At 41.1% G+C, this 25,003-nt stretch overlaps 1 protein-coding gene across 2 annotated transcripts in view; it reads right to left on the minus strand.

Annotated features, from left to right (window-relative positions):
* SPRED1 (sprouty related EVH1 domain containing 1) overlaps positions 1-22,111 on the minus strand; it is a 61,616-nt gene extending 39,505 nt beyond the window's left edge. The window contains exon 1 of one of the 2 annotated variants that reach the window (XM_061463403.1): positions 21,364-22,111. In XM_061463403.1, the coding sequence (XP_061319387.1) occupies positions 21,364-21,395 (32 nt within the window). In that variant the 5' untranslated portion in view covers positions 21,396-22,111. The remainder of the gene's footprint in view (positions 1-21,363) is intronic. The other variant, XM_061463402.1, reaches the window with a different exon arrangement.
* Between the last annotated feature and the right edge of the window lie 2,892 nt (positions 22,112-25,003).

Genomic DNA, 25,003 nt, shown 5'->3' on the forward strand with positions numbered 1-25,003 from the left:
ACTGTTAACTACTTGTTGCAGAGACTCTTTAAATTTTAATTGAGCCTACTCAATTTACTGGTACAACACATTTTTCAAGCTGCAGTACTACTGGCATCACGAACCACTGTTGCTTTTACCACTTTTTTTTTTTTTTTGTTTGTGCTCCTGCATTATTATGCCAGGCACATAAGGGGGAGGAAATACACATCTCCCTTCTCCAGAAGAGGAAGAGAGATAAAGAAAACCATGAATATCTTTCAAGTTATACAGCTATTTATCCTTTAATAAGGATCACTATTTACAGAAAGTTATTTAGTATTTCTTGAGAATGAAAGGAAATACAAATTCCATGAATTTCAAGCTTTAAACACTGGGTTCCAGTACACTGGCACTCAGAAGAAAAACAGCTTCCAGATTACACTCATGCAACCATTTTGACATAGACGATGCATCTCCACTAAACAAATTAAAGGGCAATGCTCCATTGAGCAGTTATGACAGGAATACAGTACACTATGCACAGCACATAAATGCTACATAGATCTCTCATTTTGTGAGGTCCTTATTAACTGCAAGGTTTTATTTATAGATATCTAAACAGTCATACATGAGTTCTACCAGTGATTCAGCATCTGTAGGTCTGCAGCAAAAATTGTTTCATTTTGTAGAATAACAGGAAGGCAACTAAAGGTACTCACCTAACTCCAGCCTGAATCCCTAACCCTTCTCCAGACTTTGGACACTGTTCTGCTGCTTCCTTTGTGTTAAATCAGCATGCAACTGTGAAGCAAGTTGGTTGTGCAACCAAAACAGAAAATCCATCACGCCAGAAAGATTGTTCTGACAGATCAGTGCCCCAAATCACCTGCAGTCATGTGCCCTTTAGATGTAAGGCCAAGGCTGCGTAGGTGAATACAAACTATCCCTTTCAGCGGCAGCCCAAAACTATACTTCATCATTAGAAATGCAGATCCACACAACTATTTAAAGACTTATCTAAATTATTCATTTGGGGAGGGGGTGGGGGATTTATATGTCAATTATTCTTTAATTCAGAGGAAAACCATAGAAGTTATTCTCTGGTCCATACACAAATTCTAATTCTAAATTGATTTCTTTGGGTTTGTTTTTTTTAATTTTTGTTTACTGCCTTAACTGTGGTTTAAATCAGTCTAACTGATGACCAACAACATAGCCATTTGTGCAACATAAAAATCTGTTTGTTCTTCCTGTACTGCACTGGAACAAATAGACAATTACCCCTTTGCTTTAAGATACCTAGAAACCAAGAAAAACATTCTGTTCCATTTGACATATTTCAACCACTGCAGATATCCTATACATACTTCCACCACCAGGTGTGAATCCTAGGAAAGTCTCATGTCTCAGTCACGTCACTGCTACAGTAGTCTTCCAGATACAGCTAGCAGTGCTTACATTCAGTTGTACATAAAAGTTTGAAGGAAAAAAAATCATTATTAATTTCATAATAACTAGAGGTTGAGAGCATCACAGACTTCTTTCAGATATCAATTACTTTTATCATTATAATTTGAAATTAGCCCTCTGAGTCTATTTATGCACTTACTCTTGATCCTCATGTTACAGCTTCCAGCAGCAGTTACACGGTTAAAAGCAGATGCCTATTAGAATAAACTTCTGGTGGGAAGTGCTAAGAATTCACCCTGCTGCCTACCAATCCATCCAGAAATCTGTTCTCACTCCTACTTCCTCCTGTCTGTTCCTTTCTGAAACAGCAGCAGAGGGGTTGGGAGTTTGTCTTCCCTCTACTGGATCACAGTTGTGTACATGAACTATACTGGACCATATGGCAATCTCTTTCAATTCGTAAGAGGCAAAACAAGCTTCCTACCAACCCAATCCAAAGAGATCCAGGTAAGAGAGAGCCTACAGATACCAGTGTTCACAGCTCCATGTTCACAGAGACAGGTTACTAAATTCTGCCAATATATTAAAGTAACAAGAAGGAACTACAGAAATGTTGCCTCAGGGATAAGAGCAGCCATGCCCATACTCATACAAGCATTTACAGCGTGCTCCAGCTTCTCTCCCCACCACACACAAAAGTAGCCACCTGCCTATATGCAACTTCAAGTAGTCCAGAGAAAAAACAAAGACTCAGATGCACTATTCAGCACGCAGGAAGGCTTTGACATAAAGAAAATTACTGCACTGAAGGCAACACAGTGCCTGTTTAATGAGCAACACATGCAGAGGATAAGCCTACTCACAGGAGAGTGAAACTGAAGAAGAGAAAGGTTGAAAGCTGAAAAGAAACTGACGGAGCTGCCTGGGAGCTGCCAGACAGAGACAGGTGAACCAGAAATGTAGTGGAGATGGATTTTCCTTTCATGAGGGGAAAACATGAAAATTTTATTGAACACCAAAGTGCAAAAATCCAATAGGAAAACAACCCTCAGACTCACCACCTCAGGAGAAATTCCACTACTCACTCTCAACGAAAAGAGGGTAACTTCTCAAAAGGGTCCAAACTCTGGATACATGAAGTTGTGTTTAGCTCTTTCGTAAAACTAGGACTGTCAAGTACATTGAATAGGAGGATCTTGCTCATCTCCTTTTCTAGAAATTAAAACAGATTTTTAAAGATAGTTTATTTTTAATCTGACAAAATAATGATTTCATTTAACGACAGCTTTTAGGCCAGCAACCAAGTTCTTGTTTAAAACAGCGCAAAATTTTGTCTACATTTCCATGCTAAGTTTTAGGGCACAGAACTTACTTAAACATACAAGGAACCAACATGACAGAAAATAGCTCCCTCAGCTGGAGCTGCATAATTTTTACGTTTTAGTTTAATTCAACTAGTAGAGTCATTAAGTATACAACTAAATTATATGTGTATAACACGACACAAATCTAATTTTCTTAATTTTAAAGTTCACTACTATGTTCTGAAGTTCTTTACTATGACATATATAGCTTAATGAGAATAAAAAGCATCTGTATCAGAGGGAGAAGGGAGCAAACTGAAAGCAGTATAAGGTGATGCCCATTACCTGCCTTCAAGAAAAATGAAAAACACCAAGACAGGCATCTGCCAACCAGCTGGAAATATATTCAGGATCTGCCTCTATTAAAATATAACTACAATTAAAAAAAAAACCTAGACCATGGTTTGCCATTGTATCATTTCTTCTTCAACTTTAATACTGTACACAATGTGGAGAAAGACATGGGCCATACAGGATAAGACTGAATAATATTCTACCTTTAATTTATAGGTGTTAATGCACCTGTAATCTGCAATCATAGAGCCATGACATTTCATATAATAATACCAGAAGTGTTACTGTAAAGAATAATTCACTCCTGATGTTGAGGTTAAATATTCATCCTTCTCAATTTAAGAGAACTGAGCATTTCTCTCTGTTCACATGTCATTTAAAAAAAAAATTAAACAAAAACCAGTAAGCAATTAAAGAAATAAGGAATAAAGTGGTCAAGAGATTTTGACAAAAATCTCTAAGCACTAAACTAAAAGCATGACCACATCTGTATTTGCCTTAGAAAAAGTCATCCTTTATGGAAACACTGCCCTAGACATGACAAAATAGTCACTTCCAGAATAATGGAGAAAAACTATTTTCTTTTCATTGATAAGCAGCTATAAGAAGGCACCTTCCTATTTCCTTAGTTCTGCTTTCTGTCATAGTTGCATGTTAAGAAGATTAAGCATGCCAAAACCTTAAAGGTTCAAATGCTAGTGTCAAGAAGCTGAAGAGCTGTAACTTTCCCTCACTTAAACCTTAGAATGAACACTAGCAAGAGGATGCCAAAGATGTCACTGGCCTATCGCATTTGCAACATTCAGAAGACAGCTGTAAAAAAACAACCAACCAACCAAAAAAGCCAAATTAAAAAACAGAACAAAATCCCAAACAAATCAACCTTTGAAAGAAAATTCAAAATCCATGCTTAACGGCAATGACCTAAAATACTAAATAGTCTAAAAGTTAAAATACTAAACCTTAGAAATCCTACAGATTTCAGAAAGCTCACAGAACTTCTTTAGGAACAAGGTTCTCTAATTCACGCCACAATAATTTAAGGTTCACTTAGTGTCAAGCACCATTATTTCTTAAGGGCTTTTCTCAGATAGATTATGTGTCAAATAGATTTAACCCCAGAGATGTAACATGATCTTATAATAGCTATGACTAAATTACAAGTTTTAAAGTAGACAGCCATCAAAGTAAGGAGAACAGGCAATCGTGGATTCAGGAAATGTACATTCCTCCATAGTCAGCTAATGGCAACATTAATAGGATGTGATGGACTTTTCTCCACCAGGAGAAAATACTGCCTGCATTTCTGCTTCAACAACCCACACCAGCTGACTAATGGAGTTATATTTTTGTCGCGTATGAGGATGGTTTCTTGCCCATCCTCTAGCAGTTGCAGAATGAAAACGTTAACAGCAGCTGTGGAGCGAACAGAAAAGCTGCTCTATTTGGTAGCCAAGATTCAAAGCACAGGCCTTTCCCCTCAAACAGTGAAGCTCATTTTCTGTCACAGGGTGACAAAAAGACACAGCACAGAACAAGGCCACTTTTAGGGCTTAAAGTAGCTAGCTGAAGATACTTTTAAGGAGTAATAAACCTTCACAGGGAGGAACTGGGGAGCTTAGAAGTTGTTGTAGGAAAGAAAAACTGATGAATCAAAACAGGTTTCTTAAAACAACTCTTATCAAATACTATTAAACGTAAAAACTCTTTAACTTGGCATAATAACAATGCTAATCATACCAGACCAGTCCCAAAGAAACACTTCTGCCACACTACTGAATAATCAGCATATGCCTGCAACTAGAAGCATCTTTTTATGCAATCACTTGGGCTTCAGTCCTGCAAAAATTTAAATATATCACTCTGAGTAGACCTACAGATCTCTGTGGAAGTCTGTAGAGTTTATCACACACATAAAAGCTAACACATATTTGTAAGTCTTGCAGGATAATTGTTTTTGGCAGAATATAAATAACATTGCTCTGTTTCAGCATCACGGTCTCCTGCATTAAGAACCACGTGCTCTGGTGAAGCCTGCCATTCTTCATATAAAGAGTGGCAGATGCATAGCCCACAGAGACATTTAAACTTCCCTTTGCATTTTCTTTGAAGTTTCAGAATAGTGTTTGGGCATTATTTAAAAGTAGCAAGAAAGCTAACAAATGAAGCTGATACAAATTGCCTAGAAACGCTTTCTTACTACTGCCATGGATACCACTGGTGGGACTGGAGGCAATTCTTAGACAAACTATCTATAGCTTCCAACAATTCCAAACAGTACACCAATATAGGCTGCGGAGTTTACTAGTTATTTTTCCAGAACCCAATGCATTGGGTGACAGGGAAATAACTCAATATGAGAAGCAGTCTTAATAAGGGATTCTAAAGTTCACTGTACTATAACTCAACGAAAAAGCTTAAAAGACTGCTACAAGAAGAGCTTTCAGATAGCAAGACAGGCATCTGAAATAATTTTAGAAACTTAATGTCAGTAGTTTGCCTAATTGACTTTAAAATGCATACCTAAAACTAGGCCTTAGATTTCTCTCCTTGTCAGTCTTTATCTTTTCAGCATTGTCTTCCTGTCTCTACTGCCTTTCATTTTAACTCCTAGCAAAGATAAACTTGAGAAAGAATAAGAACTTTGGTAACTGTCAATGACATTGAGAATTTAAAAAATGGTATATATCACCTCTTGCAGTCACTACTGCTTCTGCAAGCCCAGCTGGAACAGAAGATCTGTCTTGGCAGAAGGCCCAGCTCTAATAAGGGGAAAGGAATGAATATATTTTGTAGACACAGGTAGCTCTTACAGAAAGATTTACTTTTGTCCTTCCATTCCCCCCCCCTTATTTTTATTCAATAGCTAAATCTCTCTAATCCCACCAAAAAAAAAGAAAAACAAGAAAAAAAAACAAGAAATAAACCCACCAAACAAAAACCAGGAGTTTCACTGATGATATATCATAAAGATTTTACAGCTGAGAAAGTGCTGCATGCAACAGCAGTCCAAAAATGCTAACAGCAATGAGGGGGGAAAAAGTAATTTAAAATATTCAGCAGCTCTCTCAAACCTGTGACTTCACATTTACAGCTTGTAATTGGCCCAAATAACCAGTTAGAAATTCCTTGCATCAGTTCGTTTCTATTAAGCACATTTTATTTTGTGCACAAAAATAACACAGACCCACAGGTAAACTGGATAGACAGACACATTTTCAAGTGCTGACCTCTTTCTCAATAAATCCTTTGCTTGCACCTCAGATGTACTGAGTGTAGAGTAGCATCTTACAAAACAAACAAACAAACAAAAAAACAACACAAAACCCCAAGTATTTTCAAGAAGGGGAAAATGGATGACCCGGGGGAATTACAGGCCAGTCAGTCTCACCTCCATGACTGGCAAAATCTTGGAGCAGATTCTCCTGGAAGGCATGCTAAGGCACATGAAAAACAACAAGGTGCTTGGTGACAGCCAGCATGGCTTCACTAAGGGGAAATCCTGCCTGACCAGTTTGGTGGCCTTCTATGATGGGGCTACAGAACTGATGGACAGGGGTAGAGCAGTTGATGTCATCTACCTGGACTTGTGCAAAGCGTTCGACACTGTCCCACATGACATACGTGTCTCTAAATTGAACAGACATCAATTTGATGGATGGACCACTCAGTGGATACAGAACTGGCTGGATGGCTGCATGCAAAGAGTTGTGGTCAATGGCTCAGTGTCCAGCTGGAGACCAGTAACGAGTGGTGTCCCTCAGGGATCGGTGTTGGGACCGGTCTTGTTCAACATCTTCCTCGCTGACATGGACAGTGGGATTGAGTGCACCCTCAGCAAGTTTGCCGATGACACCAAGCTGTGTGGTTCAGTTGATACCCTGGAGGGAAGCAATACCATCCAGAGGGACCCTGACATGCTTGTGAGGTGGGCTGATGCCAACCTCATGAAGTTTAACCATGCCAAGTGCAAGGTCCTACACCTGGGTCAGAGCAATCCCAGGCACAGCTACAGGTTGGTCAGAGAAGAGATTCAGAGCAGCCCTGTGGAGAAGGACTTGGGGGTGCTGGTCGATGAGAAAATGCACATGAGCCGGCAGTGCGCACTCACAGCCCAGAAAGCCAACCGTATCCTGGGCTGCACCAAAAGGAGCATGACCAGCAGGTCGAAGGAGGTGATCCTGCCCCTCTACTCTGCTCTTGTGAGACCTCAACTGGAGTATTGTGTGCAGTTCTGGTATCCTCAACATAAAAAGGACATGGAACTGTTGGAACAAGTCCAGAGAAGGGCCACAAGGATGATCAGGGGACTGAATCACCTCCCGTATGAAGATGGGCTGAGAAAGTTGGGGCTGTTCAGCCTGGAGAAGAGAAGGCTGCACGGAGACCTCATAGCAGCCTTCCAGTATATGAAGGGGGACTATAGGGATGCTGGGGAAGGACTCTTCATTAGGGACAGTATTGACAGGAGAAGGGGTAATGGGTTAAAACTTAAACAGGGGAAGTTTACGTTGAATATAAGGAGGAAATTCTTTCCTGTTAGAGTGGTGAGGCACTGGAATGGGTTGCCCAGGGAGGTTGTGAATGCTCTATCCCTGCTGGTGTTCAAGGCCAGGTTGGACGAAGCTTTGGGTGAGATGGTTTAGTGTGAGGTGTCCCTGCCCATGGCAGGGGGGTTGGAACTAGATGATCTTAAGGTCCTTTCCAACCCTGACTATTCTATGATTCTATTAATGGGCCAGCCCTGAATGTCCTTATTCAAAGCAAAGCCCAAGAGCACCAAAACCTCCTCATCTCCCTTCTCCTGCCAAAACACTATTTTAGCATCAGAAAGCAAACAGATGACACTGACATGACCATTCAATGCATTTCCTAACAAAGCTAAATTTCTTAAGTTTTTTTTCCCTAGAATATCACACTAACCATTTTAGTTCCTTGCCTTATTCATGTGATTTTATGAAACACAATCTCAAGAAAAGAAATACCTATGCAGTACATAATGCTCTGAAATACTGTTTAGATGTTAAGACTAATTTCAAGTTCTAACATTAAAAGATGAAAAGCACAGTACACCAAAAGATTAAAACTGAATAATTTGGCATAGCAATTTCAGTTCACTTCAACTTCTGAATGCCTGAAAACACACTTGTATTAAGAACAGATAAGCCATCCAAAACTAAATTGCTGCTAAAGTAAAATGAGGTCCTACCAAACAAACACATATCTAAGTTTTCCACTAAATAATCAAGAAACAAATAATATATTTCAGCTTAAACTTCCTGATGAGGAAACAGATGCATGTGGAATCTAACCAAGTATAGCAAGCAGAAAAGTCAGACAAAGGATTGCCAGATCTTTCATGGCAATTCTTACGGTTTTATATAACGCATTAACGTGCATTAATATTAAGATAATACCAGCATTAACACCTTAAATTATAGTACTAAATTATTATTAATTTGTGATGTCCTTAGAATGCTTTGTGCAGATATTAATTGCATCTCTGAAGATCTTCAGGATCTCAGTTATCAAGTTTCTTCAACATTCTCAAAGGGAGACTTCTAACCTCCCAGAAAGGAGAAACCATAGCTGACCCCTTTGTACTTTTATCAAGTAGTTCTGAACCATAATCTGCCTTGTCACAAAAACTTCCCCAAACCATTTCAAACCACAGATCTGCTTTTAAAAGCAAACAAGTGAGCAGTTAAGTTCAGTGGATTTTAAATAAATCTACTCCCACTCTTCCTCATTAACTAACTGATCTCTACTGTAAATTTGCTTTAGATGCTTTAGGTGGCTATTAACTGTATAGAGACAAAGTTACTTTGTGTGTCAAAATGACAGCACCAGTACTATTTATTTAGTCGAACTGATATGTCAGTGTTAGTAAATCACAAGGCATTAATGGAATTCTTTGTATTTCTGTCTTAAATGGCTTGTGTACTTATGCAACGTTACCTTATTCTGAAATACTTCACATATTGACAAGAAAGAATCTGAAGACATCTCCCTCAAAAAAAAAAAATCCTAAACCCATTCTGAAGAGTCAGATTATGTAAACAGTCTATCAAAAAAATTAACATAAATGCACCCATAGCAGGTATCAGATACACCACTACAAAAGTTCATATGGTTTGGGGAGGGGGCACTTATAAAGTAATTCAGATTTATATCGCAAAAAAACCCACAGAATTACAAAGATTTGAGATTTGCTTACGAGTACCCTTTTCTCAACAGTTTTACAAAGGAACAGCAACTTCTAGACTTTCAAAGTTACAGACAGATAATTTAATTCAATCCCAAATAGTATCATTAATACTGAATTCAACTTGATTCCTGTGGATCTTTGAACCTCACTTGTAGCAGCCTCAACCACCAGATTCAACAACTGCTGCTGCAAGGCTACATATTGAAGTGAATAAGCCACACACAAAGCATTGTCCATTCTGAAGGAAATGGTACGTAACAAAGCTCACAAGACTGAAGATGAACAAACAAGAAGTTTTATCATTAGGAAAAAATCCCAAAGCATAAAAGCCCAAAACAAACCAAAAACAAAACAACAAAAAAACAAACCAAAAAACCCAACCAACCCCTACAGAAGTAATGCATAATCTTCCCTACTTCTGTCAGATATTACAGTAATTTCCAATAGTGAAAGCATACAAATACTACCCGATTATTTAAAACTTAAGTTATATCTGAGCTTCACGCGATTCTACTGGAATAGTACACAAAGAGAACTTCGTGCTTTTTGACCAACATTGTTATTGAGAAAGTCAAACAAGCAATTCCTGACAAAATTATTTGCTGAGCTATAATAAGAACACCTTGCAGAGGAAAGGAAAAATAGTCCTTCGGAGAACACCATTTTCCAGGGTAAATAAAGACAACAAAAGTTGCATCCTACTGACGACATAATACAACTAAACTGAATTTCTTGGTTAATGATAAAAGCTTGAATAGCATCCTTCAGTTTAAGTGTTAAAACTGCATTTCTCAGGAATCTAATATACCATTTTATTATATAGACAAAAGAATATCTGTCTCAGACAAGGAATACCAAAAGTGGAAAAAAAAAAAATCCTCCTCACCAAATACATCCTAGATCACAGATACTAATGCTGCAATAGGGAAATGACAGTTATACTCTCTCCACTGTAAAATATCTAAACTGTAAGTTTAGACAAGAAACAAAATGTAAAAAGCAGATCCATTCTACATAGGATGCAACCTTTCTGCACTATCTGGTTGTAACTGCCTTGGAAACAAACTGTGAAGCAATCTCAGATAAGCTGGCCAAAATTACTCCTGCCCTTGAGAAGTTACATTTGTTTCTTCTTTTGGCACTGGAAAGTTAGTTAAGATACCTCTTGCAACTTCACTACTGAAATGATCTTTTCCGGAAGCACATGGAGAGATTTGGATCACCATGCCTTATTTGGGATGATACATTGATCAAAGCTCACTGTTTGCACCCTCCAGTTGGAAGGAGTTTGAGGGCCTTAAAGCTTACTTAAAAGATTTTATTTCATTCATTGAGCTTCAGTTGTGGGATCAAGCTCATGCAGCACAGACTCGACAAAAGCCAGTCCTGTACCTGTCAGTAGCTGCTCAGGTCTAAAAAAACAGCTGAAGTAACAGATATAGTAAACTTATTTCCAATCATTCCACAAGTCTAATCCATACATTTTGCTTTTGTTTTGAAAAGCTACACATATAGCTATAATTCTACTTCAGGAAGATTTGTTCACAATCATAAAAAGTTGAATTTTCTGCAGTAGTCACTCAGCATTGACTTTCAACAATACTGCAATTTCTTCTCCTTTCACTGCTGAAAGGAGGATGAACTTGCAGGCTGTGGGAAGCATTCTGTCTTTCTTCAGCGAAGGAAACATATCTTTTTATTTAGGTTATGTTTTTTATGTCCCATATTGGCAAAACACAAGCTTCTTGCTAGCACTGCTCAGGGGTAAAACCCTGGTATTAAGACCTATGAGGGTGCTCAGTGGGCCAGTCAAAATGTCTTGAAGAGACAATAACCAGTGCCTTATTTTCCAGAGAAGCCTTTCAGGATAAACTGTATGAGAACACTGATTCAGAGAAATGCTCAGAAAAATGTTTTCTAAAATGCTAAAACCAAAACTAACAAGGATAGCTCTCTCTAACAGGCAACACACTTCAAAACACAGAAAGATACGCCACTTTCAGCAGTAAAAAACAAAAACCCACACAAACAAACCCAAATAAAAAACAAACAAAAAACCAGAAACAACAAAACCAAACCCTCTCCCCCCCCCCGCAAAAAAAAAATATCCAAACAAACAACAACAAAAAAAACCCACACAAAAGCCCAAAAATAGTTAATAACAATATAACTGATTTAGGAAAACTAGTTTTAAAAAGGTACAGCAGACAGGAGAGGGAAAACCTGAAAAGCTCCTCTAATTAGAAAACTAAGCTTACTGGTCTTCCCCTAGTTAACAACTTACTCCAGAAGAAGAATACAGGCCCCCACAGAAAACTACCCTTTACTAAACAAACACACTCAAAATTCCTGTCTTGTTCTGGAACAGCTTCCCTGAATAGACTTGTTCTTCATCCAGAATTCAACTAACAGCTGAAGAAGAGTTATGTTTTCTACTTTGCTTCAGAGGAATGACTGTGGACATATTCTCCCTTTGCAAGATTTGCAGGCAGCCATAACAGAGAAATAAAAGGTAGTGATATCCTGCACTGTGAACCTAGGGACTTCAAAGAAAAAAAAAACCCCTGGTTTTATATCAGGGACAAACATTCAAAGCACCTGCACAAGCATCACCTTTATGCTGGGCACAGCACCTGAAGTGTATCATATAAGGCACTTAAAAGCATGTGATAAAGCAACATTACTTCTGAACCCATCTCCAAAAAGTCCTCTTCACCCCTAAACAATCCGCAAACAGAGAAGCATCTAATCGGGTAACACAAGATTCCCTCAGCCTTCCTGCAGCCAAGAGGCCGGGGTGGAGATACTGTCACGGACGCAATTTTCAGTGCCCCAGGAAAGCGCTTAACTGATTTCTACAAATCCTCCATTACCTAACGCGGGGTTGTTAACATGCACGATTCCTTTCCATCACCATAGTAACAAAGCAGGTACATTTTAAGGTGCATATGGGGGCTCTTCTAGAGGATGTGTCAAGTTGAATACAGCTAAGACAATTTAAGATATTTTAAGCTAGACCCGTTCAGTATAAATACAGAAAGCATGAAAGTACTGTGATAGAGATCATCACAGGATTGTTTAAGCAGTGGTTACACATCCATTAAAAAGTTTTCTGAAGGCTGAAAGAAGTAGAAGATGAAGCAAGATTCAGTCAGGAAATTTATGGGCCTTAATGCGTACGAACAGCTGTGTAATAACAGCCTGATTTTAGACTCTCCAACATCTTCAGGAACCACAGAGCAGAACACAGTAAACATTTTTAAGAACAATGTTTTACCTGTCAATTTCCCTTAAAAAAAAATCTAATTAGGAAAACACATTTTCTGATTAAGAAATTACAAGCAACTGGCATTGTAGTTTCAATGACAGCTGCAAGTACTTTGCACTTACATGCCTGAAGTATGATGCTATTCCTGTAGGACACACGAGGACACCACAGAAATCCAGTCTTAATGGCAACCTGTATGTAAGGCGCCTCCATGGCAATTATGGGCATACATGTCAACAGCCTAACCAGCTCTGTGCGACTGACATCCCACGGCGGCACGACTTGCTCATAACAGATGTCATTATTGCCTTAAAAGAACCAAACCAAAAGTCCAACATTACTAACATGTTATTCCCTAAAATAATTTCTCACACTACACTAGAAAGAGCTTCCAAATTGGGAGGAGAAAAAAAAAAAACAACAAACCCAAACCAAACAGAAAACACCACCAAACCCCAGCTTTCAAATAGGAAGAAATAAGAAAATCATGCTAGCAAAAGCATGCAAGAAATACACTACAAGTCTGGTTAGAGTAACAGCAGTATTACCAACTCCCACAGTTGAAATGGGAAGATTAAAGACTAAAACAAGACTGAACTGCAGAAGCAAACAATTAAAAAAAGCAACCCCTAACAACCCCTAACTAACTTAGGACATTGCCTTAATTTTTCAGTATTAGTATTTATAGAATTTTAGCACTTACTAAGATGCAGTCTTCAATTTCACAGCACTACCTGTGTGTGATCAGAAAGTACAGCTCTCTCTGGCACAGGATGAGCAGCAAATGAAGCCAGGGCCGAAAAAAAGGAAATGTGTGTTTCCTAGTATTGAAGGCAATCTGATCATACTCCTGGCTCTGTCTCATTATCAAAATTATCAAAATTCTTGCCCCCTGGCCACATGGATTATATCTGCACAAACAATCTCAGATCTCAGGCCTGACAATTCTCGAGCATTTAATTTTACAACTTTACATTCCCTTGGCACACTCATTATGTGTACACTGGTACTAGCCATCATACATAACAGTTTCTTCTACAGTTGTTTGGGATTTTTGGGGGTTGGTTTTTTTTCCTAAAGCCAGGCTGAATGTGGTTCTGGGCAACCTGATCTAGTTGAAGATGTCCCTGCTCATTGCAGGGTGGTTGGACTAGATGACCTTTGAAGGTCCCTTCCAAACCAAACTGTTCTATGATTCTATAAACTGCTCCCTGAAGAAGGCACAAACATACCTATCTCTGTTCTACCCTACTAGGAAACGTCCAATCTATCTATTCCTGGTCCTAAAGGGAGCAAAGACCAGTGATTAGCAACAGTAATTAGTGCTTAAAAACACACAGGTTTGGTACATAAGGTCAGCCACTTACACAGATTTAAAAAAAAAGGAAACAAACCATGATTACCCATTTTAAAAGGGTAATGTCTAGATCCTGAATTACCTCCTTTACACCTTTCAGAAACGCGTCCCTGTCCAAGCTGGAACATACCACAGGCTCAAGCTGCTATCACAGGCTTCATATTACAACATGCTACACTGGGATCCAGAGTGAGCTTGCCGCTCACAGAAAGATATACCTAAGGCACAGAGTACTTTATCATGCCTGAAAGAGTGAAAAGTTTCTAGGAAGCTACATAAATATTCCTAAATCAGAGCAGACTCTGTACTCCCACCTTTCCCTACCCTTATTTAAATCCTTTTAAAAAGTTAAAGAGAGAAACCCCTTCTGCCCTCAAGGTTTATACCACTTCACCAAAACAGTTCTGCACAATTTCTGGAAGAGGAAAAATCCCAGGCAGGAATCCTCATTAAGAATTATATTTCACCAGTTTTTGGTTTATTTAGGAAAGGCAGGCAGTCTCAGTAACAATTTTTACTAAACCTTACCCCATATTCAGTGATTATTTGCTTTATTTATGAAAGTCTCAATGCTTCTTGTTGCTACACTTGTTTATTCACAGCATCGGACTCTACTAAAACTTTACTAAAACTGAAATAAATCAGTTTAACCTTTTGCCTTGACAAACTTCAGTTAGTGTAGCAACTTGTCAGTACAAGCTAAAAAAAAAAAAAAAGGGTAACTGTCAACACTTGTCAGATCATCTTGGAGAAAACTTATTAAACTTATTTATTTCATACCATTTTTCTAGAGTTTCTTAAAGAAAAAAAAAAAAGAGAAAAAAAGGACAACTCTGCCACAGACCTGACACCTGCTTTCACAAACTGTTCAAGCCAGACACCGGTGCAAACAACTTCTTTATCACAAATAGCAGTAGCCAAAAATTTCAGACACAAGAATGAAAACACCTGGGGAGTTTTTCATTCATGAAGGAGGAAAAAAAAAAAAAAATTACCACCTCATTTTTCAGTCAGTTTAGATGTTTCAACAGCACACATTTGGAGAATTCTTGTGTACCTCACACATGAAGAATATTTTCTTCTGAATGGAAGTTAGGTATCAGCCAACAAAGCAGCATGGAGCACAGTAACTGCTGAAGTTTCTATGGCCTCTTTTCCCTGTTTGAATTCAAGTATTTACTGTCATATGACAATGAGTTCTTAGAGAAAAAATGCTTGTGATCTTACTGCATATATAATGAATTTATCGCCATTATATTGGGACATTTTTCTTATTTTCCCCCATCTTATTTGGGAATTTGGGCCTGCAACTGTGTGTAGCAAGTCAGTTATTATTTAATCAGAACACATTCATAAACAATTTTAGTACTCACTGCACTTAAATGCACATCTTTTGTCCCCTAGCATATTTAAAGATGAATTGGCTAGTTGAGTTTTTTTAAAATTCTTTTCTTGTCATAGGTAGGAAGAAAACAATGAATATAAAGCACTGAATATAAATAAATGAATATACATTATTTTAATAAATTGGTATGACAGATAGCAGCATGACCATTGTGTGATAAACTTGAAAAGATGTGAAAACACATGCACTTAAAATGTCTGCTTGTTTCCTACAAGGAAGTGCTTCTCAATACCATCATAGTCTTACAGACTGATTCTCATCACAGATATTTGTCAAGTATGAGAGATACCATGTTTACCATAGACCATAAAATATGTTACCATATACAACATAATACTACCTCACAAATGAGAAAAAACACAGGGAGTAATGCCAGCCAACAGATGTTACTAGATCAGAGTCTAAGCACTAGCAAAAAAACAACAAAAAAATCTTCTCTTAGGGAGTACAGGAAAAGTGAGCACAACAAATACATGTACTGCCATTGTCTTAAATCTAGAAATATACGTTAACATGGCATACTGAGAGAGCAGCCAGTTCCCTTCTTTCCCTCAAAACCAAACATCGCTAAAGATTATTTCTGTTGAATACCAAGACTGGTTGGAAGATACACCTGAAAGAGTATTAGAAAGTATAAAAAAATGGTGCAAATACGTTTACATCTTATTAAATTTTTATTGTAATATTTGTGCCACATTAGTCGCCAATACCTAAATAAATACTTCAGGACTAGAAGTGCTTTCAGAAAGAGAAATGTGTACTTTCAAGGGAGAGAAAGGAGGAACAGATTTTGTATTTTCAGGCACCATTTATTTTCTGTTTACAACCAATTCCAGCCATTCAGTGACTGTGCAAACTGTGCTAGTTAGAATTTGCTTGCTTAAATACTGTTGTACATTAGAACAAAGAGGGGAAAGGCACAGATAGCTCCTTTTTAATATAAAGAATTAATATAAAGAAACTGGGATCCTCAAAAACACGGCAACTCCCAGACATCTTTCAAATTCCTTTAAGGAAGTTGCAACACATTTCAATTGAGAAAGAAGAGTAGCAGGGAAAAAGCAGACATTTAAACATTAGAACATCAACATTTAAGCCAAAATACATTGTATGCCATATCACAGTTACATTTTTTCAATCAGGGAGTAAAAACCAAAAAAGACAAAAATATTTCCTTTGTCTCCTCTTTAAATTTGTGCCAATATTCTAAGAAGTATTTTTTGTTTCTGATGTTTCTCATATCCCATCAAGTCATCACCAATGCATACGACTTGTCCAGATATACACAAGACTGGGTAAATAAGAAAAAAAAAATTGGTGTTAAGCCTAAAACCCACTAGGAATGCCCTCTGCTTTAATCCCATGACTTCTTATCCTATCAAGATGTATTTCTTTCAAGAAACACCTCTACTTCTGAAACACAGGCTGGTGTCTTCACTACCACTTAACACTTCAAAAATGTTAAATTTTAATTGAATAAACAAGGCAATACTTGAATTAAAAAAATGCTGAGTGTTTATCACTGGCTCCAGTTATGCTAAAACATCCAGAAAATATTTTTCTGCAACACCACAGTAATCAGGAAATGCTGCTAAGGTGAACTCTTTTGCTTAAAAAAAAATTAAGAAAAACCAAACAAAAATTCTCCCAAAACAAACAAAAAACCAAACAGAACAAAACAAACCCCCTGACTCACAGATTATATAACATGCAAATATAGTTTCACCTTCAAAATAGCGTCGTGTAACACAAAGCCAAAGAGACAGCAAGAAGCAGTTCATAAGAGTGGAAAAGCCTCCCCAGGACTCTATAGGAGCCATTCCCCCAAAAGAAAATATATCAGGATTGCAATGATTTCATATAATCACTCGGTTTAGAAGATGCTTTCCTTAACAAAAATAAAATCTTGCCTCTTTTTATAAATTACATTAAGGGATGAAGAATTCCAAAGTTTATAGATATGCCCTAAATAGCAGGAAGAAAATTAGCCTGCTGAAAAGTGTCAAAACCCTCTGAGAGCTAATAAAACCAAACTAGTTGGCTTTACTTTCTGCCCTATGATTTCATGTTTATCTTTCAGTATTTAGGCATGTAATATAAGTTCTGAAGCACAAATGAAGCATAAACAGCATTTTCATAAATACTGAAGGAAGACGTGAAGATACCAAGTATTTTAAAAATTTAGTTCACCTTTACTTTTGAAATCAACACTGAGGATATTTATAACACCATAATCCAGAAGCTGTTAAACAAACAGCATTAGTATATACCTGTATATCTGTGTTTAATTAATAATCTCTTTATCTAGGAAAATTAGCATAAGATGACCTATATTTATGTAGCAAAATAATTAGCATATGACAGTCTGAATCTGTAGCAGTACATAAAACCAACTCTGAATATAATTCAAGATCATAAGCATTCCCTGAAAAGGAAAGAGGCCACCTGCAATACAGAGGAAAGTAAACAAGCCAATAAAGCAGCATGCCTACTTTTCAGTAACAGCAACTCAGACTCCATCTTAAGTCTGTCATCATTCATTCCTGCTGAATGGGGACTACGTAACGTAACAATCATTCTGTTTCACCTAACACTGAAATTTAGTAGCATTTATAGACAGCAATAAAACCTGCCACCAAATCAGGAAATTTGGTACAGTGCTTGCTGACCTGCCTGCTTTGACATTATTAGTTAAGCTGCATGAACAGCAATTTGACCCACAAATCCCACTAACTCCTTCATTTAGAAACTGACAATATTTGTGAACACCACATTGTCTTTGTGCTGACCACAGTGACTGCAAAACACCACTGGGAAAGCAAAAGGGGGAGGTAAAATTATCTGGAGGTACAGAAATACTCTCATTTAACTAACACCTGACAAATACAAAAACATATAAGAACCGTGTGAAAATCACCAACGAGGACTCATTCATGGCAATCATAATTTTTCATATGGCTGCCTTCCATATGTTCATGGCTGACAAGAAACCTAGTAGTTCTTAATGCAGCTTTTTTAATTAATTTTTTTCACCACCGGTGAGAATCTAACATTATTAACTTAGGTAAAACTCCACACCACAAATACTTATGTCTTACTCCATAACATGAAGTTTTATAAACAAAGAAAAATGCTCAATTACCAGAATACTCCCAGTAGCCACAATGACACAAAATGCATTGCAAAGAACCCGTATTTACCCTTATATGCCAAGAGATTTGTAATGAATTCAAGGCCACTGATGTCACCAATTATACTGATAAAATTAAACACAGTGGACTTTTAATATATGATGAAAATCAATTTGTAGATCCGCCTTATTTTCACAAATGGTTGTTTGGAGTTTCAAGCATATTTCCCAGTCATTTCAAATGACATGCTTGTGCTACGTGCAAAATAAGCCAAAGAGAAATGACAACTCTGGCCTCACCAAAAATGCTGTCAAAAAAAAAAAGGGCAACTGAAACAGAGAAAAGCGATATTTTTCTTATTTTTCTTCTCATATTCTCATAACCAAAGTTAAAAGAATCTATTATTTGAGAAAAAGCACTGTTTATAGTGTTTTGTAAGGTTATACACATTCAGCTTTATAACACGGAGTTAACCCAAACCAAATACTGTACATAAGCTTTCCTTTCTCATTTTAAGTAAAGATTAGTAATCTTTCAGATATTCCCCTAAATTGCACTACCAACAAAGACTTCTCCACTCCATAAATGTATAATTATAGATCACTTTAGCGTAATTTGTTAAGATAATGAAATAGTGTATTCATGAGCAGCGAACATCACCATTTTAACACTGGCACCACAAACAGTTACATCAAACAAATACACTGCTTCAGGAATGCTTCATCACCAAGTTTCATTCAATTTGTTGCTGGTTTGGTTTTTTTTTTTTTTATTTTAAAAATATTTAAAATCAAAGTTAATGCACTGACCTCTAAACAGTTTCTGCCATATTAAAACATTTCTCTGTTATTTCAGAGGTTTCTTCAGCCACGGCATAGGTTAAGGAGAAATGGCGATAACTAATCTTCTGCAAAATCCTCAATGCAATCAGGGAAAAAAAACAAACCAAACCACAACTGCACTGCTGATTTCTATCAATTTAGTTGTCTTCACTGTTACCTGCATTTTATAACAGGCAGTATTTTCATATGTCTCATTTGGTACGATCGGTTTCCTTCCTACACTATGCTGATATCTTGCAGATACAAGACGGTATTGTTCAATAAAATGTAAATTGCCAAAAATGTATTAACATACTGTCTTGAAAACACGTTCACAATAATGACTATGATCTTCAATATTTTGGTTTTGAGTCGGTATCTGGACGGGAAAATATTTCAGTGTTTTATGAATAAAACTCTTCCCTGCTTAAATGTTAGACGGCACAGTGACAAGGCGCTTCCGAAATAATGCTCCTTTACAAGAAAACGACGTAACACACGCTATGAAAATGCCCACCCCCCATCTTCAGTGCGAGCTCCCCTGCTCGCAGCCATGAGCCGTTTTTCTGCCGCCCTCTCCGCTGCGCCTGGCTCCTCTCCCCGTGCAGGTCTGATCCGCGGAGCCGCTGAATGCAGAGGCTGTGCTGCACTGTGAATGGACAGCCAGGTATTTTATGAATGGAGCGGATCACGTGCTCCCAGCACCTCCCCGAGCTGATATTTCCCACATAACTGTGTCAACAACCAGCGAGCAGCACATATTAATACAGCCGGTCCTGGAGACCTTCCTCCGCTGCCCGCGGGAGGGTCCCCGCACCGTAAGCAGCAGCTCGAGGTAATTCTGCAGGGCAGGTTCTGCCGCAGGTCAGCCGCGATGACGGCAAGGGTTGGTTGTTTTTTTTTTCCCCCCCTTTTTTTTTTTTTTTTTTATGAATGGAGATTGTGGTATGCAAATGAGAGCGATTCACAAAAAAGGAAACATGGCGGCGGCCTCGGCTCCCCGCTCCCGGCCCCGCGGGCGCCGCAGCAGCTCCCGCCTGGCCCGGCCCGCTCCCCGCTCCGCGACCGGCAGCGCGGAGCTCCCCGGGCTCGCTGCCCCTGCCCGCACAGCTCCCTCGGGGCCGGGCCGCCACGCTTCGAGGAGCGCCAAGGAAGCCAGGCAGGTTTTACTGCGGAAGGCAGCGAAGCGGGCAGCGCCGCGCTCCCGCCGCGGAGCCGCTCGGCGGCCGCTGCCGCCCAGACGCACCACCGACGGGCGCGGGGCTATGTCCGCTCCGCCATGGCCGCGGCCACCACCCGCATCATTCATAAAGTCGGCCCGAGCCAACGCCGGCACCGCAAATCGTAACGCTAAGGCTCGGAGACTGCAGCGACTGACCTTAAACGTCCCGATGGCAGCGAAAGTTTCAAAATACTTCTTGTTCATTCTTCAACGCCATAAAGAACTCGGATGTTTCCCGACACGCATTTATCTCCTCCGACCCAAAATGTATTTCAGACTACATGAAGGGGGATACAGCCGCACGCACACATATTCTCTGGATTTCCTCCAAACCAGTCATATTAAAAATATTGAGAGCCTTGAACTGTCCCCTTCCTCTTATTATAATCAAACAATAATCAAGACTCAAGATCCCAAGTGCTTATTAAAAGGGAAAAAAAAAAATGCTCCAGGGTAGGTTTTAGCTGTATTTACACTGACTGACTCATCCAATTAAAATTCAGGAGCAGTTTCCTGCAGGATGAAGCTCCCACACACTAGTTTCCATGTGAAATATCTACAAGTAATGGGATTATTATCAGAGGCAGTACGTGCCGATAGCTCTCTGGGCATTCGAAACCCTTCCCCTGCCACCTCCCCCGAGACACTGTCGTTACCTGCACCGTTTTCTATCGGGCTTTAATTAAAGCACGCTTTTCTGACCCCCCGCTCACAGCCCTTCTAAACCAAGCCGCTTCACAAAGAGAGAGCTTCAGGGCTTCCATGGACGCGAGCAGAAATGCGCAGTACGCGCAGGGGGAGGCCAGGACACGTACGTGCGCAGGGAAAGGGCCCCACGGGCGTGGAGCCGCGAGCCTCGGCCCGATCCCGAACCCCGGGGGGGGAACCACCGCCGCGGCGAGCAGGGGGAACGGCTGCTTACTCGTTGTTAGAAGTCGCCGTCTCTTCGCTCATTTTCTCCTCACCGCGATCCGACAGGGAGACGGAGCAGCACCGACGCAGCCAGGGCGCAGCCAGAACTCACCAGAAACTTCACCATTGTTACCCCCCGGGCTGCCGCCCCCGGCCAGGCCCGGGCAGCGCTGAGAAGGGGGGACGGAGGAGGGAAAACGGTGTGGTGCGCGATCTTTATCCTAGAAACAAGAAATCCTGCTGTCCGGCACTGGAGTGTATTTCCCCTATCTTTAGAGATGACGATGATGATGGTGGTGAAGGCAGTGGTGGAAACAGCAGAAACAACCACGGATCTTCTGCTCTTGAGCTGCTTCCAGTTAAAGGGGGACAGAGCGGCAGAGACGAGGGAGGGCTCCGCGATGCAAAAAACTGCACCGCACCGTCCTCCTGCTGCAGCTCATCTCCTGTTGCAGCTGCCTTCGCTGTTGCTCTACTGCCTCCCTCGCCCAGCCGGGGCAGGCGGCGGCAGAAATTCCTCCAGACACCGGAGCCGCCACAGGCAGGGTCAGGCGCGGAAGGGGGGGGGGGGGGGGGGGGGGGGCGAGCGAGCGGCTCGGCTGGGCTCTCCCACCCCCTCCGAAGCGACGCCGAGCACTGCGGAGGGAGAACGAGCCGGCCCCAAGGAGAAAGCTGGTGACGGGGGGAGGGAGGCGTTTTAAACCAGCCTAGGGGTGGGAAGGGGAGGGGGGGACGACGAAGGAGAGGGAGGATGCGTCACGGCTGTTTATGTGAGGAGCGAAGGAGGGAGCCTGGGAGAGAGGAGACCCTGCCGCAGGACGAGAGGCAGGGGAGGGAGGAAGCCCGCGGGGAAGTTCAGCGGCCGCGCTCCCTCCTCGGCAGCAACTCCATTAGCTACCGTCTCGGCTCCTCGCAGCCGCCTCCGCCTCCGTCTCCTCACAGGAAAACTGGGCGGAAGCGTTGACTTCAAGCTCCTTCCGCCGCCACAGCTTGATCCAAAATAACCAGGGGGAAAAGGGAGGAGGGAGAAGAGGGAAGAGCGAGGGGAAGAAAGTAATCCCCTTGACCCTGAGCTCGCGTCGGACGGGCCCGCGACGCCGCCGCCCGTTCCACGGCGTCCGCCGCTGCCCTGAGCTCGAGTTTCGTGAAAGTAGTTCCCTCCCTGCGGTGCTGCCTCACGCGCTTCCCAAGCAGCCGCATCCGCCGCAAACGCACGCACGGCGCCGCGGAGGGATACAGGAGTTGTCCCGCTGTCGCCCTCCTTCCTGCTCGGAGGTCGCAGGGGAGGCATCGCGCGGGGACTTGAGGGTATCACTCTCGTCCCATCAGCTTCTAGCCCAGCCCAGCGGTGCTCAGCCCTGCTCGGCTCGGCCCGTCTCAACCGGGCCCGGCCCAGCGCTGCCCAGGCGGAGCGCGGGCTGCCGGCACTCTTCAGCGCGGGGCCGCACAGACCCCGGGGCAGCCGCTGCGGACTGGACCGGGGCGGGCTCGGGGGCCGTCCCCGGAGGTACCGAGAGCCTTGGGGCAGGCGTGACAGATCACCGGCGGGTTGGGCTTCCACTCTTTTAAGTACTTCTCTAAGCTGAAGCGTGCGGCAGCCCCTGGGGAGTGGGGGATGTGGCGAGTCGGAGCCTCGTGTCCGGTTCCCTTTAGCTGGCGCCGGTATCACCTCTCTCAGCCAGCCGTGCGGCGGCGAAGCGGGTGGACGGGCGAAACTGGAGGTGCGGGCTCGTTAACAGGGGTCTCCGCTACTCTGAGGTGTGCCGTGTGAGGATGGTGGCAGAGTACGTCCCTGAACGAGCTGTGCGAGGGTCACCGCCGCCTCTTGGAAGAGGAGGGAGCCCTTCCGTAACGAGTTCCCTAACTCTGGAAGCCTGAGCGCGGTTCTAGCTGGGTGATGGCATCGGGGTGTGTACGAAACCTTGACCCTTTTCTAAATGCACGCTGAAACTGAGACGTTTGTAGTTGACCCCGGCAAGCAGTGAAATGAAGCAGCAGCAACAGAACCCAAATCCCTTTTCAGGAGCTTGGAAGGTAAATGTACCCCTTGATCTGGTGGAGAAGTGGAGCAGTGCTGTAAACCCCGAGGACTTGAAAATCATGAGTCAGACCATCAAGTAAATTAGGTTATAATAAAAGATTATATTGTGGTTTTGTCTGTCGGTTGGATTTTGATTTCTTCCTGCCTAGTCTTCGCATGCATGCCTGCCAACTGATACATCTCACTGTCCGAAATACATGGAGTAAAATACTGCGGTGCTTCTGTAAGAGACATTGCTTCCCTGGTGCACATTCGTTATCCCCCGTGTACTCGCTCACTTTTTCACAGCTGGTCTCCGTGAGCCTTCTCTGTCAGTGCTAGTCCCATTCTGTTATTTTCCTGTAATTGTGGGACTTCTTCCCAACTCTGGTGGTGCCACAGGCACAGGGATGAGCTGTTCTCTCTTCTTGTCTGAAAAAGATGAGGTGATATTCCCTTGGCAGTCGTAACACAACTGATTCCCACACTCCTGTAGGTTGGCTGCTTTTCCCAAGGAAGAGAGACTGGACCATGGGAAATGAAGAGAAGGAATTTTCACCCTTTCAAGGGAACCTGCAGTGCCTCACATCATTGTAGGCCGGACTACAACCTTGAGTCTTCTGAATGCTCAGAAGCAGAATTATATTGCATTTACCAAGGGTATTTGTTAAGGAAATTCTTCCTTTTCACTGAAGTTTCAAAGTACCAATTCGTCAGTGGGTCTTAATGGTGTCCACAGATTTTTCTTGAAGGCTTCCTTTTCCTGTGATTGAAAATGCTACAGTGAGGAAAAAGCATATATGGTTTCTGTCAGGATTTTAAACATAAATCTCATTTTATCTTAGATAGCAGGCAAGAAAAGACAGGTTTAATTTCTAGATGTTATGTTCATTGGCATTCCTATGGGTCAAAATTCTGTGTTTCCACAAAAGAGTTCTGCCATAGATGTAATGGAACGATTACAGTAAAAAACAGCTCTCAAGCTCGCTCTATATGATAAAAGCCCTGTAGTGTGTTTCAAGCAGCACACATCTCAAACCTGCAGTAAGGAAGCTGGCTTCCTTATTTTGGGAGGCTTTGAGAGGAAAATCTCCAATTGTTTTGTAAAAACTGCAAAAATGGATCAGTTATTCATGGCGTAATCTCATCCCAACACTAAAAATACATTACGAACCCATTTTTACGCTATTCTGCAATTCACATAAATCAAATTGAGTATTTGATAGTACCCCTTCAAGGGCTTTGAAAATCAGTTGTGGGGACATAATATCCCTCTCCTTAGCAGTGGGAATAGTTTCAGAGAACTTCCTGTCTTGTGACTGGCTGATAGTGTGACTTCCTGCCAGTTTAATTCTGATTTTCTACTGTCTTCAAAGTTGAAATATGTAACATTCGGTAGGCTAATGGCTTTCTTAAGATAATTTGATTAATACGATCCTGTAAAAGAATGCCCAAGAATCAGCTCATTTGGTCAGATGGTGGTATAGCGCTATTCAATGCATCTTATAAAAAAGACACAATGATGACAAGAAAGACCATTAATCTGGTTGCATTTCTTTAAATTTCTTAGATATATTTAATATAAAAATTAATTTCATCATGGCAATTCAATAAAATGTGCTGTTTTGTA

This window comes from Pezoporus flaviventris, unplaced genomic scaffold (genome assembly GCF_033815535.1).
Source record: "Pezoporus flaviventris isolate CSIRO_AGI_PZ_B2104156 unplaced genomic scaffold, CSIRO_AGI_Pfla_v1 ptg000036l, whole genome shotgun sequence".
NCBI lineage: Eukaryota > Metazoa > Chordata > Aves > Psittaciformes > Psittacidae > Pezoporus > Pezoporus flaviventris.